At 35.0% G+C, this 19,149-nt stretch overlaps 1 protein-coding gene across 1 annotated transcript in view; it reads right to left on the bottom strand.

Moving 5' to 3' along the window:
• Positions 1–19,149, bottom strand: part of LOC145694964 (venom protease-like) — a 186,675-nt gene that overhangs the window by 42,916 nt on the left and 124,610 nt on the right. Inside the window, exon 4 of the mRNA XM_081771778.1 lies at positions 16,068–16,234. Within this exon, the coding sequence (XP_081627904.1) occupies positions 16,068–16,234 (167 nt within the window). The remainder of the gene's footprint in view (positions 1–16,067; positions 16,235–19,149) is intronic.

Here is a 19,149-nt window from a genome sequence, read left to right as displayed (position 1 = left end):
ATGGGGATAAAGATAAATATTTTTTTTCAGGGAGGCAATATTTCCTGGAATTGCAGATCTCTTGCAAAAATGGATGTGGCTAATCCATTGGATATTCCATAGCTAACTGTATTTTCGCCATCAATCGCAAAATATAGTTTTTCATTTCTCTTCTTCCTTTATGGTACCCGTAACTAAGCATGCGTATTCTTAGGTTAGATTTTTAGAGTATATTTTAATGTCTAGTAACATTTCAGTGAATATTTTAATGTTTATGAATCGTAACTATATTGTGTACTTGTATGCTAATGAGTTGTAATTTTGAGAAAGTTATATTTTAGTCACAGTATGTCCCAAAACTATTTGGAATTTTTTAGTAAAATTGTTTTTGTTATGGAGGATTTCCTTCAGAAATCAACATGGCCAAAGGTCTTGGAATATAAACCTTTAGGTTTCAGCCATACTGCCAATGACGGATGATTTTCTTCAAAAATCGACATGGCCCATTATTTATGAGGTTTCAGCCGTCTTAGAGATATTGATATAGATCCCGAAAAATAAACTTATTTTCTTTTTTTCCGACAGTATGAAGCCATAACGTTTTTTGAGAATTACTTTCTGTCAATTATTTCATATGCTCGATGACTGAATTTTAATATGTTAATAAGACCATTTTGAATATTTGTAGCGAAGATGCCTAAGGAAGCTTGTTGCAGCTGTTTTGTAGGGAATTTAATTGGATGTTTCGGACTGACCAGAAAGTTGTAATGTCGTTGACTATATTCTTGTTTGTATCTCATGTTTTTCTCTTAGTAGGTCTCATGTATTTTGTCTTATAGAGACATATCTTTACGATGCTACGAGAGCATTTGTATTTTGTGTGTTTACACATTTTTTCTAGGTGGAAGACGTATGTTATGTTCCAGGGAACATACGCGTAGTTTACTGAATATTAATGTTTATATTTCAGTTTTGTGCAGAAACAATTTTGTAAGTGCCTAGGGTTGCAGGCCTTCCTCGTTTCTAGTTTTTTTTTGCCTCGCAGGTGTCGATGGCATATTGTGTGTGTAAGTACGTGTAGTATTACACATTTTTCCCACCTATGGTTTTGGTCAATTCATGGTGTAATGACCATTTATTTTCAGGAATGTTTGGACTAGTGAGTCAACTTCCTTGATTCAGACCTTTGAAAAACTTGGATCAACACCGTATAGTTTTCAACGCTGCATTAATAAGTTCTTTTGCAGATAATACCCATATGTTCTGGTAACCCTACAATGTTTACGTTTATGGAAGTGAACAACAACCATTATTCTAGGCCTAAGCTAATAATAACTTTGTTTCAGAACGAAACCATTTGTTGTAATGAGCATTATTGAATTAAAGTCTCGATTTTCACGACGAGCAGATGGCATTTGATCTTATGGCGTGCCGAATTTTCTTCATACATGTCAACGAAATCACGATCTTTTCTTTGATATGCAGAATCATGCTTATTTCTTGGAATTACTATGAACGTCAATTTTGACACTTAAGTTTATTTTTTTTTTTATTTTTGAAAAACGATTTTTCGTTCTTTTCTGCCAAACAACACGAGGCACAGTTAAAAAAAAAAAAGGACATACAGGTAAAAATCTCATTTTGTTTATATATTGTCAGTTTATCATGTGTTTACATTTCCATTCATTTTACTTTTTCAATGATTTTCATATTTTTCAAATATATTAGAGTGATATCGAAACTTTAACAACAATTTTAATATTTCAGTACCTTTAATATGTTTTGCTATTTGCTTATTCATTCACATTTTGATATTTTAAATACAGATATCAGTATATTTACTAATTTTTATTGAGATATTTGATAATTCTTTAAGTCGATGTTTTCATGAATAGTTATCGTGTGTGTATATTTATTTCATATTACACAAAATAAAGTGATCGAAACGGAACACTTAAACATTTTATGAAAAGAATTTATTACTGTTTAAAAAAAAAAAAGCATTTAAATAGCCCTATAACGTATTTACTTCATATTATATCAAACAAAGTGATCGAAACGGAACACTTAAACATTTTATGAAAAGAATTTATTAGTGTTTAAAAAAAAAAAACATTTAAATAGCCCTATAACGTATTTACTTCATATTATATCAAATAAAGTGATCGAAACGGAACACTTAAACATTTTATGAAAAGAATTTATTAGTGTTAAAAAAAACAAAAAAAAAAAGCATTTAAATAGCCCTATAACGTATTTATTTCATATTATACAAAATAAAGTGATCGAAACGGAACACTTAAACATTTTACGAAAAGTATTTGTATTAAAAAAAAAAAGGTAAGAATTTTAATAGCCCTATAAACGCTTTCTGCGAACTTAAAAAAAAAAAAAAAAGTTATCATACAGGTGTTGTAACCGTACTTCGTTTCTCACACCAGTGTTAAAAAAAAAAAAAAAACTCCCCTTCTCCCCTCATCAACTCATCGTTGGAGAATCATGGAGGATACTTACACAGGAAGACAGCATGGTTTCAATATGTGAAGAAACGGAAGATAAGGAAACTCAACTGCACCAATTGTTCAAGAGGATCTTATTACTTCATGGAACATTTGGATTGGACATTGCTCATGCAGGAACCTCATCATGTTGTAGTGAGTGAACAAGTTATTTAACTATTTTAAATAGCCCTTTTTCAGGTGAAAAACCATTTATCGTTTATACACGTAAGTCTCACACCATATAACAGTGTTGCCAACTAACTTATTTTAAATTTTCAGGTGAAAAGCCTAATTTTATTCATACCTCGTCAGACGGCCAAGGGTTCTCAACCTGTCTACGTGTGCACTTGACAGGTCGTTCCACGTTCAGACACCATATATAACCGCTACCAGGTTATAGAAGGATTTTTTGTGGACGCCCTGTATATTTCGTGAAGACAGTGATTATTATTTTCGATTTATACTTTATTCTGCAACGCATATAAGTTCTTTCTTTGGTGGGAATTGCTTCTTTCCCACACAATTGGACAAAGAAGTCTTTCATCGTTTTTTCATATATATATTTAAAACATTGCTTTTGCTGAGAACATTTCGGTTAGTGACTAACCATTTCAGTGTTTCTCCCTGACTTATTATATGCACAGTATATATTCTATAGTTAATGGGAACTGAATTAAGTGTTTTCTTTAATCGCTTATGGAAACATTATAATAGATTGGAGAAATACGGACTGACCAGATGTTTCAGTAACCAAAGTGGCACCAACTGTGTTGTTTCGTAGCCCGTTATCTGTACTTTCTCACGCCAGTGTTATCGCCGTGTCTAGTGCATTATGGGCAGTTGACTAAAATTAACATAAATTGTTTTCCGTATTCTGTTTGTATGTGCATACAGGTGAGTTAACCGAGTAATTTTTGAAATGAACTGCCAACACTTTTCTGTTGACCATTGCAATCCGTAGCTTGAGCTTGGACGCTCAGGGAGTTTGACTCCAGGTCTGGAAGATGCAACCACGCATCTCGCGTTGAACTTCAAACATAAGTTGTGTTAAGGGGCACAAGCTATTTAGCCGATGAAGGACGATTACTTACGGCTAGCCCCAATCAGTGAAATCCCAGGTCCTCAGACCTTGTGCGTTTCAAAAGTTATATTCGCGCCCTCCAATATCAGAATTCAACTGTGAAGACCTTCTTTTCGTTTATTTACTCAAGATTTACTTTTACGCTGCAGGACTGTTCAGCGTAACAATTGGGTTCATCGTGGGACGATCCAGACAACTTTTCCCCAGTGCGAATCCCCCAAGTGTGTTCATGGTGTGAGCAAAGTATTTATAGTGATACCTAAATTATAATCATATATACATAGAAAGGGCTATATTTCCCGAATAGGGCAAAACGTAATTTCAGCGGCAAAATTTATTAGTGTCCAGTGTTGTATTCATTTCTCTTCGTTATTTTTTTCAAGATAGTGTTCCAATAAATAAGTATAGTGTCAATTAATCCAGTGTGTTTTCGTTGTGTGTATGAGTGATATTTGTGTGCGTTATGGTCTGGATGACCGTCTGATCGTCCGTGAGGTTTTCGAGACGAGACACCCGAACCTCTCGGCGCCTAATGCTCATCTCATTATTGAGACCGACGAGCTTTGTGGGAAACAGTTTGTAACCTTTCTTGGAGAGGTCTTCGTCGTCCTGTCCAGGTAAGTTAAAGTATCAGGAGTATACTTATTGGTAATACCACGAGCCGAGGACAGCGACCAGAACTACAGGCGGTTACAGTACAAATAGTTTATTACATTCATAGTGAAAAGAAAAGACAAAACAAATAATTATGAAGAAAATATTAAAAGCACAAGTTCTTGGTTATATATTAATAGAGTACATAGTGTTATATTTTAGTAAATTTTTATATATTCAATCATATTGACAAATGGAAAGAAAAAGAAAAAATAATTACATGTATCATATCTTAGGCATGCTAAAGCAAAATTATGATTTGCGACATACGCAAAAAAGACACTTATTTCACTTTAAAAAAATTGGACAAAGAGGAAAGAAAAGAGAAAAAAAACTTTAGATGTATTAGAACTTATATGAGTCTCTACCTCACATTGATCAATAAAATATTAATAATTTTGAGCGTTCAAATCACGAATCACACACTAGTCGTAGTGTCCAAAACATTTCGCTCCATTTAACTTAGTTTGTGTTTATATATATATATATATATATATCTATATAAATATATATCTAGTGGTTTACAAAAACCATTCATCGACTATATTTGGTTTGTAACTCTTAACAGTTTATATCTGCAATCGCACACTGCTACGTTTATACCCCTCTAGGGATTTCGAGAAAATCACTTACACCAGAGGATGTTTCTCCTCTTAGACGGTCTATTTCCAAAGTTATTAATTGAATAATTTCAAGTTATTTGTTCAACACCGGGACACGTCATGAGACCTTTCCTTAGGATCACTTTCGTATATATGTATACATGGTTCGGATTTAAAAAAAAACAATCTTCCACAGGTGTACGGAGTATGATGGTTCAAATTGAGGATAGAAAAAAAAACTGGTCAAGTCATAGGATACATATGCAGGTGAGAAGGATTCAAGGTGCACTTTCCACAATGATTTTAGGTTAGTTGTTCAGGGATAATATTCGTTATGATGTGGGTTACGTTTAGACCTGCCGTTACTTTTCAATACATGCCATTACATAATTACAGAGGTTATCATTTACATTGATTCAGAAGAAAAGGAAAATTACTTGAGTGCACGGCGGTATTCTTGACAAAATCTACATTCTTAAATTCGTCGGAAAACTCACTGGTAAACTATAGCAACCAATACACGTTTAGGGGGACAGACACGAGCGCTCTTACATATATTCATATAATACATTTAATATCATACTTTTACTATAAAATCATATTCACATACTAAATACATATACACTTCGACGTATTCATTTCTATATATATATATATATATATATATATATATATATATATATATATATATATATATATATATATTTATAATAAATGCGCACACATTTAAATTAATCACCCCAACAATAAATTTTTTGAAAAGGTTGCAACATTGTCCAAGAAACAAATGACTTCCAACATTACATTTGGAAAAGAATTGAATTTTTTATCTGATACCGCGCGTCTATAAATTTTAGCTTTTATGTAATCAATTCGTGCTTAAATAATGAAAAAAAACTTTGTGAGGCAGGCACGTGACACAGAGCATTTCTAAAGATATAACTAGATAAACCAAAATACAATTTCTGGGCCCAGATCAACTACAAGGTAATCGAAAACCAAAACAGAAAGGAAAGTGACCAACGGATTAAAAAATAACTTAAGAGGATGACGGTGACAGAACGTAATTGAAGTGTCGTCAAATATGGAGTCTTAATTCATTACGGCGATAGGTCAAAATGTGATGGAGGACCCAATCATTATCTACTTTATCCATGAATCGTGTCTTGCAACGTCTCAGCTGGTAATTTCAGATCAGAGCTGTACGTTAAATAAATCGTAAGCGACAAGTTCAAAATCGGGGGGGGGGGAGGTTGGAAAATTTAAAAAAAATCTCGAAGTAAGAAGAAAGAAAGAGACAAGAGAGAGAAAGCGGCGCCAACGAAAGGAGAAAGATTAAAGTACTACTCACTACACAGAAGAGTGATCGAATTTAAATGTATAACAACTCATAGCCAAAAATATTCACATATGCCGAAAGAGGGTGGTTTACTTAAATACGTAAACTAGGAGGGAGGCCCTGCTGCCAAGGATGCAAGTTCTGTGTCCATCAGATCCCAATCCCACAAGAGTTTGTTTGTAAGATTGAAATCCGAGCCCCGTATCCGGCCCAGACCAGCAGGATAAAAGGAGAGGGGGAAGGGACCAGGTAACTGCGTCCCCAATTTTGAAATCTCTAAGTAAGGAAAAAAATATTCGACCCCTCAGAAGAACTAAGAAGGTTCAAGGACAGTAATGAAACTAGAGTAAAAGTAATAGCTAAGATATCCCTAATTAGTGATTTGCCAAAATAAAAAAAATTAAATAAACTGAATTTTGGATCGGTGATTTCTATGGCCAAACCTCACCGATAGCTCCCCTTCGCAGAATGCGCTAAATTCTGAGGCATCGATTAATTTCCATCACTATCTAGTTTGGAAACTAAGAAAAGAAAACGAAAATATTCAAGGGGGGAGAGGTCGATGCCCGGGTACGGTATAATAAATTTCAATAATTAATTGTTTTGATTCTGTAACCCTGTCAGAGCTGTCGCCTCCATGAACATTGTAAGCTAGCCCGAGTAGGTAACGTGAAGAAAAAAAAATCTCACGGAGCAGGATATTCTATTTTTAAAACCGACCAGAAAATATAATTCACTACAGCCCTGTTGTATAACTACTACTGTCTTTTCATAATTTATTATTCAATATGTCTAGTCAGCGATTATATGATGCTACCCATTCTATCAGATGGTATTACTATGGTTGATTATTACTATAACCCATTAAACTACAAAGCATTACCATAGTCCGACTATATATCGCCCTCCGGTCCGCGTGATATTATGGTGCAGGGGTCAGAACCCGAGATGTTTGTAGCTACACGTATCTATTCAATATCTATATATCAACACGCGGCGAAGTATTCACTGGGCTACTATATATATTTAACTATATGGGTGTCCTATCTTCTATATTCATTTACTACAATATTCATATACTTTCATATTCATATTCATATTCATATTATATTCATATCATCATCTTTTTCATTTATTACGACGCTATATTTTACAAACACCCTGTCTCCTCTATCTACGCCCAGCTCATATACACATTTCATCATCACACTTTAAAATCTATAATCACTACAAACATTTCCCATTCCGATCACCGCACGACAACCTCACTCGAACTCAAGACTCTTTCACCACACACACAATACTATGTAATACCTGGTAGCTTTATTAAGAACGAAAAAAAATCCTACGTATGTTCACTGAAAATAGAATTATCTGCGATAATATTTAATGTTTATGAAATTCTGCAGCAACAATGAAATTATTCTGCAGCCACAAAGAAAAATGAACATTCAATATAATTTCAAAGCGAAGAGCTAGCATCATATCGCCCGACTTCTGTTAAAAAATTACGTATTGTTTATTTACTTAAATATTTCGATTTCTAGACTAAGCAGAGTGTTGAAATTTTCAGGATATATTAATTTTGGGTCACTTGACCTAACTGTACATCCATATAGGCTGTGAATTATACCTTCTAGGTTTTATTTCGAAAAGAAAGGTCAATTTCACGGAAACTAAATCACTAAGAATATCAACATGCGAATGGCGGTTAGTACTGACTTTTAACACTAGGGGGTAGCGACGATATAATCAGCCCTTGAACAACTGAATGTGACCTTGTACACGGAATTATTGTACTATATTACGTTCACCTTTAAATATTGTGTATGAGTTCACTTAATGACGGAATAATAAAAAAATTATCGCATAGTAAATACTACACTGTCCATATTTAATTATCTCACACACTCTTTCATCACTTAACTACCACTACCACTGATACTACATTACAAATATACACATACTACTCAAACTACAAGACACATCATGCCAATACACACCAATCATCACTATCATTAATACATGTTATACTAATAAATATACACAGAAAACATTCATATTTTACCATTTTAAATCGGCTCGAAAGGAAAAGGAAAGAAAGGGACAGGGCCAACTGGCCCTTGTATTCACTGAATCACCTTCTTAAAATCAACCTGTTTAATCAATGCCCCGAGGGGACATATCGAAGTGTTGACTAACAATAGGACCCCTGCCCTGAAGGGGCAGGAACCCGGAACAAACTACATGTTCAACTCATCCCGCTGGAAGCCGTACTCCCAATTTGGGAGTCAGATAGGAGCCCTTACTGTAAATTTACACGTGCATTATTCTACCTATCTTAACTACAACAAAATTAAATACCGCCATGTTACTAATGACTAAATACAAAAGAAATCACATCCACTATATACACGAACACAAACAGTAGTGGGGCAGGCCTTACGTAACTAGAAAAGGAATAATTTTAAGGATAAAAGTATTTTAAGGGAGAAAACACTACTCCTCCGAAACTGTTTGTGGATCCCTGAAAACAACTCGCGAACTGATGCACTTTGCAGAACCTGTCCATCAATAACTATATCTGCACAACATGGCGTTACTAAATTATGCTTCCTATTTCAGCTTTTCAGTCCAGTTTTACTATGAAATTTAATAGCTCATGGCTCCTCAAGACTTCCAGTGATTGTACATGTTAATAAAATCCCAAATATTACCTTGTTTGCAGCTTTTCTAGCTCCTTTTCGACCTTTTAAGCTAGACGATCAGAATCTAGTGTCTTCAGTAACACTTCCCGGCATGGAATGGAATAATTGCGCCCTAATATCATAGCGTGGGTTTATCATCCAATCAAAACAAAGCATTTTTGGCGGTGGGGCTTTGAAACGAATGAAATTTGGTAAAATCTGGATTAAACTAGTTTTTAGAGGGACCTAGGTATCTAAAAGAGAGGTGAAGGGTGGTCCTGAAAATTCTGTCGAATTTTAGATTGGTTATTTAATCTGAAGAGTTCCGTCCAATAGTGGATCTATATTTTCAGATAGCACTGACACCGTAAGAATTGTAATAATCCATTTACACATCCATATACAAAACTTATAACTAATTTAAAATATAAATAAAGATATTGATTCCCAAAACTATAATTCCCAATAAATTTTTTACAGTTTTCCATGTTAATTTGAAATAGAATAACGAACAATATTACGAATTATATGAACAGCCAGAAATTTTTTGTTAAACGTCAGGTACAGTCGGTGCAAAAAATTTCGGGCACCCTCCTATTAAAAACATAATCTCATTAGACTGTAATGGCATATTACACTCCTCCCAAACTTCGTAACTTCAAAAAAAATTACACTTGTGTTTGTCTGCAGCAACTAACGGGAGTCCTCAGGTTGGATACCATCCAATCCAGATTTTGGTCCCTTCCTCAACAAAAATTTCTGGATACTCGGTCGAAAAAGTGTAAAACCTTCCATTCAGGCTAGCCATCAGTAGTGAGGCTTTCCTGGGTTTTCCTCATTCTCAACAGACAAATGCCGGGATGGTACCTAACGTACAGGTTCCAGGCCACTTCCTTCCTTTCCCAATCCTTTCTTCCTTCCCTTTCCTCGGATAGTGTGATCGCCGAGGGACGTCATCCCTCATATGTGACGGGCTAACATGGCCATAGATGCCGAAAGTCCAGAAATCTAATTCCTAATCCTAAAACATTCTAGATGTGCCTGCTTAGGGCAGGTATACTCAGCTACTTCATATTTCATCTTGTCTAAAGAGAAAGATTTTAAAATGCTAAAGAGCTACGAACTTTTGTTGTTTGTGTGCAACCTAATGATTTTCAAACTATTTTCGTCAACAAAAGAGAGAAGTAATGTTTTTTTAAAAAATATTTTTTAGAACAAACTACTCTTTATACAATATAAAGCTGGCAGTTGCCAACGTCGGTGGCTTTATGTGATGCACAGTTTACAGAGAGATAGAGAGAGCGCTTTGTATAAGCAATAAGCATGAATTCAAAAGCTTCATTACAATGGTTGATTGCTTCCAATTGTCAGCACGCAGACTGTTCACTCTTCCGCTCAAAAGCGCCTGCACCCAATCAAATTACATTTTGCAAAGAAGATTCTCCCTCGTTTTTATCTACTTATAATCCAACATTACATTTTTTTGTGAAGGAAGGCACGTACGAAGCTTTTATTATTATTATTATTATTATTTCTTTTCTACAGGTAAGCAAATTCACTTTCTCTAATTCCAAGGGGGAATGTATACATAAAAATACATGCATACCTTTTGAATAACTTTTGTGTTGCGTGAATCAACCTATCAATGAGATTTTTTTTTTTTTAAGATACTGAAATCATTAACTTAGCTTCTGATTTGATAAATAAATGGATATTTCCATCAAATACATACCGTTTCAGGTAAAAAGAAATTCAGCTTAGAGTACAAATCTACGAAATAGGTTATTTCCTTTCAATAAAGAAGTGACAATTTCTCCATAGTAGTGACATTAGTAGAACTCGTGATTGTTAATTTGTGTTAACTATGAATAGTGGTGGTAGAAGTCTTTTTTATTAGTATCGGTGGTCGAAGTGAGACTGAGACAATATGCGGTGGTATGCCATACCGTCTGGTTTTTCAGTGATGAAGGTATACCATACCGCCTCTGGTTTTTCAGTGACCAAGCCATAACGTAACGGAAGAGTAAATGCGAAACATATTTAATAACTCCATTTTTATACACTGTAATTGACGAATAGCTTTGCACGTAAAAATATTTTATTTCTTATATGGAAGTAATTTCTAAGTTGACAACACCGACATTTAAATCTTTTTTTCTACCTTTTGTTTTTAAAATGAGGTGTCTTCAAAGGAGTTCACCTAGTTTATATTTTGATGTGATATATTGAATTGTTTCTTTGGTATGTATGTGTACGTCTTCTTGTCTTAATTCATATAAATGGCGTGTTTTGAGCATGGGCGAATTTATGGATTCTTTGCTGTAGGGTGAATCTTTGGGGGGTTTGAAACATCCATCATTCGGGTGGGGGATCCGGGAGTTTTCCCACGTTAAATTGTTAATAAAAAATTCGGTTTTTGAGCATTTTCGTGTATAATTCTTTGTAATACAACATAAGGGGATTTTTTTTCAGAAAGTTGTTGGCAAGGGATCAAAGTCTCTCCATGCCCCCCACCCCCTTCCGTCACTAAAGAGAAGTTTTCCAGTGGTTTTAAGTCATTATGTAAATAGAAATACAATCTTTTAGACAACATATCCTCACTGTATTTCAGCATTTAGATAGACTGTATGTCGAGTCAAAATCATAATAAAGCATACTGCCTCTGCATTTTTTCCACTTCGAACACTGATTAGTATGTTCAAGTTTCAATGTCGAATTCAAGAGTTTCTGCGTCAACGTACATCTTCAAATTGTAATATTAATTCTGATATGTTATTCATAAAATGGAAGAAAAAAGGTTTAGAGCAGGCATTTGCAAGTTGGAACAGTATATGGGCCAACCATAGAGAACTTACTGGTGTAGGGCCTTACGAGACAATGTACATTTTCACAAGAATATCCATATTCAATGTAGAAAATCGTTCATTGTACACTAACAATACAGGAACACAAAAATAGTAACCACGATATTTTACTAAAGTTAAAAAAAAAAAGAAAAGAAAAGAATAATCTAGTACCACAGAATTTTCTCTGTGCTAGCTCTTACTTTCTTTCGAAGCACAGGGCTTAGGGGAAAGAGTGGAGATGTAGCGAAACATTCATTTCTGTGTTGTTTCCTCATTGTTGCCAGGTCACGAGACACTATGCGGTTGAGCGTTGGAAATATTTGCAATTTAGTATAAGACATTGGGTAAGAAATACATTTTAAATACCACGGGTCAGACGGGCCGCATGAAAGGGTTCAGTGGGCGGAGTCGGTCGGGGAACCGGGCGTTGGAAATAGCTGGTTTAGAGTATCCATGGTCTATCTAAGGAGGATGTTGCGAGAGCAACCCTACAAAAAGTATGTCAAATTTACACTATATAAACTGCATCCTAAGTTAGTTGCAAGTTTTTTTCTTTTTTTCATTTTTTAATAAAAAAGATACATCCCTTTGGAATTTATTTTCTGAGTTCAGCCTGGAAAGCTTCACGTAAAATGCTTCTTTTACAACTTGATTATTGCGGAGACAGTATACATACATTATAAAAAAATAATAATGTAATACGTAGGCTACCGACAAATGCTGTTGCATTATAAACTTGTTATCCTATATAAGCTACGGTAAACGCGCTTAGATTTTCAGGATACGTCACTGCAATAAAACTGACTCCATTTTAAAGAAACTATTTAAAAGCTGCGTAAGCAACCACTGATAGCAACTGTAATCATATTTTCTCTCAATAGTAAATAGCGGGGCACACCCACGTGAGGGTCCACCGGGCCCCGTTTCCCCTCCCCCCACAAGACATTGTAAAACATTTTTTTTTTTTTCGAAAATGCAGGTGGCAGTGCTTAACAATTATGTATCGTGCTTTCGGGCGAAGAATACCACAAGTTCAATACTACATAGACGTTGTGTCTTGCAGTATTGGGGAATTTATAGCTTATTCAGTCCCTTTTATGCACCAGGTTAGGGTTACCAAACGTTCTTCTTAATTGAACATGTCCTCTCTTCCGGACTTTACAAATAGTTGGACAGGGTTTTAGTAAAATGGTGAAATGTTCTCGCTTTTGGATACAGACAACTCCTTCAACTTCAATATTAAATACCGGTATAAATCCCAACTCAACCATCCAAGAAAATAAACAGAACACATGCAGCTGTAAGCGCGGAAGAAAGCAACTAAATATCTTGGAATACGAACTTAATCCATTCCAGAACACTGTGTGAGTTCCAAGACAATGTTTCTCCTTTATAATAAAAGAAACTGAATTCATGCGTTCGTGAGTCTCATGAACTCGACATTTTAAAATGATTTTAACAGTAAATTGAGTGCATTTTAAGATGAAATATTAACAAATAACAAGTGCGTTTCGTTTCACAGTGTGAAACTACAGAAGACTCCCGAACTACGTGAATTCAATACTCAAACTTGAAGTAGTACATCTATAACTATTGGTTGCAGTAGATTAATAAGACCAAAGATGGAACCTGTTCCTTAGACGCTGAATCCATATCAAAAACCATTACTCGCTATCACTTAATGTTTTTGTTCTATGGCAATAAAGCTTGAAAATGGAAATTGTTAGTTTCAACCACTTCCGGTTTTCGTAGTGTGTTACGGGTTATAATGATATGTTGTTTTAAAATCCTGAATCGTTTGCAGAAAATAGCTTGTCTCTATCTAATAACCACTTTTGTTTTTTAGTTAATAAATAATGAAACCAGAAATAGTATATTTGAACTACTTCCGGTTCGAATAGGGGGTTAACGAAAGAGGTGAAACCCATTCTTGGAACGCTGAGTCAATTGCAGAAAACTACATCTTGATATCTCTTACCGTTTTGGCCCTATGAAAATCAATATCTAAACCGGGATGTTAAATTTCAGGAACTGCCGGTTATAGTAGAGTGTTGCAGGTTGTGACGATATGCTCTTTTGAGACACTGAATCGATTGCATAAAAGCGCTTGCCGCTATCTACTGTTGCCTTGAGACGCTCAACCGTTGGCGAAAAAACGCTTCTCGCTATCTGTTTTACCGCTTTCTTTCTATCATGAAAAACACTGAAAACAGAAGTGACTAACTTGAACCACTTCCGGTTTGAATTGCAAGTCAACTAAGAAGATGGAACCTATCCTTAGGGCGCTAAATCGATTGCAAAAAGAAAAAAAACGCATATTGATATCTCTTACCATTTTTATTTTTACAAATGAATGGACAAAGCCGTTCTATAAGCCTTTCGACACTTACGCATAGCATAGTTTGGAAGTCGAATAATAATCTGAATAAAAATAAACTTTTCAGGACCCTGGCGAGTGCACTAAGTTGTTATTATTTTTTAGAAAAAGAAAATAACACTAAACAGGCATAAAAGCATAAAATTACCAGTGAAAATCACAGAAGATTCTTTCTCTGCAGCTTCTGACAACGAACTGAACGACAACAAAGTGCACGGGATGGCCTAAACGTACGGGCGTATGCATAAACACATATGAAAAACATGCTGGGCATTCGGATTCCCAACCTGCTTTTGCATTCCGAGGCAAAATTTACTCGAATCTTTTCCTCCAGTTTTCAGGGGAACCAATACTGTATTTCCGTAATTGGTTTTGTAAAAGTTTTAATTACATGAATTATATTTTGTAGCTGTGCAATTAAGAAATTGTTGAGATAGTATACATATTTATGTGAAATCTGAAAATGTTATTTTAAGGGGGAGTCTGGCATATAATAACCTCACACGTAGTTTCGGGTTTGACTTCCAATGGGAAAGTATTGGACGTATCACAGAGGTTTGGATTCTATTTGAAACTGTATATTATTCATTGTAGCTTTGGAAAATTCAAGATTAATAATAAAACTCCAACTGACCAAAGCAGTGTATATATTTTAAGTTATATATTTGTGTTACAGTTTCGGCTATGTAACATAGCCTTCCTTAGACACATTATGAGAGAAATATCCAATTTTGACAGCTTATATACAATCTGGATGCAAGACACGCCTATTTTTTCCTTGCAAAACATAAACTTTTAATTGGCTCTAAAAAGTAAATTTTTAATTGCTGTAAACGTAAATTTTTGAGCCAATTAAAAGTTTACGTTTGCAGCAATTAAAAATTAAACATTGTTAGGGTCGTCAAATCTAGAAGGCTTAGGTAGGTAGATCATGTAACCAGGATGGAAGAAAGTATGAACGCTTTCAAAGTCTTAACTGGAAGACGAATCGGAAAACGACCATTAGGAAGACCTAGGCGCATATGGAGAACAATATTAAGATCGATCTCGCAGAAATAGGAATACAAAGTAGAAACTAGATCCAGTTGGCTAAGGATTTAAGTTAATGGAGGGGTTTTGTGAATGCGGCATTGAACCTCCGGGTTCCATAGGCCATAGAGTTAGTTAGTTATTCTGGCAAAACAACTTCAATCTTACACGAAAAATTTACATGGGTCAAAAATGTAATTGACCCATCCTGGTGTTCCAAAGGTTAAGAGGAATAACGGCGATAGGAGGCGATGGGCTGACAATACAACATACCATTAAAATTATTGTCGCTGTCATGGCTCTTCATGTTCTTTAATACCACAGAGTATAGGTTATATTAACGCAACGTAGACACTTTCAGCCCTTTCCGCTCGTCTAGTGATTAACCCGCCCGCCTTTGGTTTAAGAGTTCAATTAAGGGTGGGAGAGCAATGACGTTTGGACCTATTAAGGTGGTTCGAATTCCACCTTAAAGTGTAGGTCCTCGTCTCACATAGCCTCGGTGCAGAAAAGATATACTAAGTTTCAATAAGGAACAAACAACACTTTATATGGGACAACAGTTGATCTAGTGAGGCAAATGGGTCATTAGGTTAAAAAGGTATTCTGTATGGTTTTGAAAAATTGTGAATAAATATTAAACATTCAATAATTAGTCTTAAGCATAGAAAAATTTTCGAATTCATTTTGTTTGACTATTTAGAGTTGTGGAAAGAATATATTAATGAATTTAGTTATTTTAAGAAACATATTTCAGATCATATTCTTTATCAAGTTAGCCCCAACACCACAACGAAATTCAGACATTATGTACAGCCAGGTTCTTGGCATGTGAACACATCAACACAACCACAAGAAAATTACGTAAAGACGGTCAGTGAATAAATATTTATTCATATCAGGCCTTTACTTAAAGCTTTGCAAACTAATGAGATTTATATACTTTTTTTTATTTATTTTGCCTTCTCTTACCTGTAAATGTAACAGGTTCCTGGAGATGAATAATGCCAATGTCGTTGACAATTTGGGGGTTCCTTTGGTAAGCAGGATGCGGAGATACTTGAATAACGCCCACATCCACAGGATTCGCTCCGTCGTCGTCACGAAATAAATTGGATTCTCCCAGACGCACGAAAACTCTGTTACAGAAAAAAAAGAGAAAAAATCCTTTGAGAAAGAAATGAGTACAAGGAAATATATATATATATATATATATATATATATATATATATATATATATATATATATATATATATATATAATGTAGTTGTGTTGACGAAAAGGTAGTATATGCCGTCTGGTCTCTTCTGAGCAGGTTGCCATTCCTTTCATAGAATTCTTTGATGTTTTTCGTAACATGAATCCACCAACTCTCATGTGCTAGATTTCTCCTTTGAGGGCCTTATTTGGTTTTCCTTATTCATAAATGACAATGCAGATCAACGAGCATAATAATATTTGGAAAGCCGTAGCCACTTACTGGTATAATTGCTTCTTTCAGTTCAACCGTTTGAACAAGCAACAAGTTAGAAAGCACAGTATAAGACTAATGAAACTCGAAATGAAACTTATTTTTCAGAATATCGCTGAAATATTCACGCGCATGTAAGTAACAAATTTGGTTTTTAAAAAAATGAGACGCAAAATTGAGCTGAGTGCGGTTGCCAGAAACGTGAAAGATTGCAACTTTATACTCGTACATAGCCATTCTTAAAGGATACGGTAGATCAAATAATTTTGACGTTCAAAAATATCTGCTCATGAATAGAACTAATAGACTCTAACGTTATACTCCGCAGTGGGTGGTGTGCAAATCCGTTCCACAAGAGTTTTCCAGCTAATGAGTTATTCACGCGCGTACGATAAATTTGGAAGCTCGCTCAGACGAATGTACTGTGCAATGCTTAACATTTTCAAATCCTACGTTAAACATTGGTTTTGGGAATGCTATACTTCATTCGAAGCTAAGTCTTAACGTAAACTTGTACATCTTTTCGGTTCGAATTTGATTTTGGATTCCATTAACACTATCAAATTTGATAAACCATTGTGTTCATAATGAACGATGTGCACAATTTAATCCCAAGATGGTGTCAACAGATTATCTTATCTGTCTTAGTCAAATTGTTAACGTACTGATAAGTGAGACTACAAAGTTTATAATACCTGCATTTCAATGTGTAAGTACATGGTAATAGCATTGTCAATTATCACCGATGATGACCGAAACCCCACATTTCGAAGCTTTCTATTCTCTGCTTTTTTTCCTTCTTCTAGAGTCCATGCCTCACACCTATACAACGCCACACTTAACCTCTTACTTAAGACGTTCATTAAGTACCACATACGAAAATCATAACGAAATTTATATCACTCGATAGTGCTAGGCTAGAGCTATACAAGAACAACGTTAGTGTTGTTTTGTACAGTTTTTTTTTTTTAACCAAATTAAAGTGTCGATTCTGTCTCAAGACTAAGCTGGAATCGCCACTTTTTAAAAAGTAACTTTGAGGAGACAAAAATGGGTCTCAATGTTTAGTGCTATGTTAGTGCAGGTTATTACTACAATCACAATGTCTCTACGTTCGAAAACTAAACGTGCTAAAATTATTGGTAAATTAAAATGGTGTTTCTGGCTTGACGTTAAGGTAAAAACACCATTTTTTCTATAAGGAATTATACGATCTCAATTGTTATAGTGCGTCCAGTAAAAGAACGTCTCTGACAGCTCGCAGTGACATTGTCACTACTCGCGTGTCAAGGGTTTTTTCGGTGCAACTGTAGTGTCAATTTAATTAATGGTATAAGACAGAGTGATCGTGGTTGGTAACACTGGTATCAAAGTAGGGGCTGCAATGTCCCACCGCATGTGGTAAGAAACGTCAGAGACCACCTCTTGTTGGCAGTGCTATAGTGCTACGTGAGTGCTGATTAGGGGTACAAGAACGAAGTTAGTGTTCTTATGTATTATTAACAAATTAAAGTGGAGATTTTAGCTTGATGTGGATTAATCATTATTTTTACAAAATCAATTTGTAGATAACAAATAGAGTGTCAATCATTAGTGCTACATTAGCGTTGGTTTCTTTTTTGTCTTTCTTTTTGTTCTCGTTAAAGTTATTTCGAAAAATTGGCTATTCTAGCTTGACAACAAGCCACAATCGCCACTTTAATTTGTTATTAACTTTCCGTACTTAACAGTACTAATCTTGTGCTTATAGCATTAACGTAGCACTAAGATTAGTATCTTTATTATTCTTCTCAAAGTTATTTTGAGCAAGTGGCAATTCTAGCTTGACCTCAAGCCAGAATCACCACTTTAACTTATTAGTAACTTTGCGTACGTAGCACTAACAACTGGCAACTTTATGGTTCACCTCAAAGTTATTTTGAGAAAGTAGTGATTCTAGCTTCACGTCAAGCCAGAATCGCCCGTTTAATTTGTTATAACTTTCCGTACGTTGCAGGAATAACGTTGATCTTTGTGGAATAAGTAACTAGCACTATGGATTGGTATACCTGTCATTATGATTCTCAGATGTGGCGATTTTGAGTTGATAAACGTGCTCTTAAGCTCCAGACTTAAGTTTTCTTCAGTTGTATGTCGATATTTCAGGTAGAAGTTTTTGATTTTATTCAGTGCCTTCTATGTCGGGGAAGAAATAGATACTGTATATTACATCACGAAATTATATAATTTAGTTAAGATAATAGTTGCACAATATTACTTAGCCACCTTTGAATTTTTTATTCTATTACATATACAGGGCGTTCGAAAAGTCTCCTACCCTAAGTTTGATTACCAAAGAGAACGACGTTACTGTCATTTTAGTTGTGGTATTTGAAACAAAGTTTCTTTGATCACAGACAGCAATGTCCGGTATCCCTACGTTCAAGGATACGTGTATAATTTTAGTTGTGAAACCATGTTTGATGTGAGTGGTTGCAGTTACACATTTGAAGGAATGTTAGTTGCATGTATGTGGGTACACGAACGACCACACACAGGTTAAACAATGATTCCGTTTAGAGATCGCTTTGACAAGGACACATC

This window comes from Thermobia domestica, chromosome 9 (genome assembly GCF_964235325.1).
Source record: "Thermobia domestica chromosome 9, izTheDome1.hap1.1, whole genome shotgun sequence".
Classification (NCBI taxonomy): domain Eukaryota; kingdom Metazoa; phylum Arthropoda; class Insecta; order Zygentoma; family Lepismatidae; genus Thermobia; species Thermobia domestica.
The sequence above is the reverse complement of the archived record's forward strand: the minus strand, read 5'-3'. Positions and strand labels throughout refer to the sequence as shown.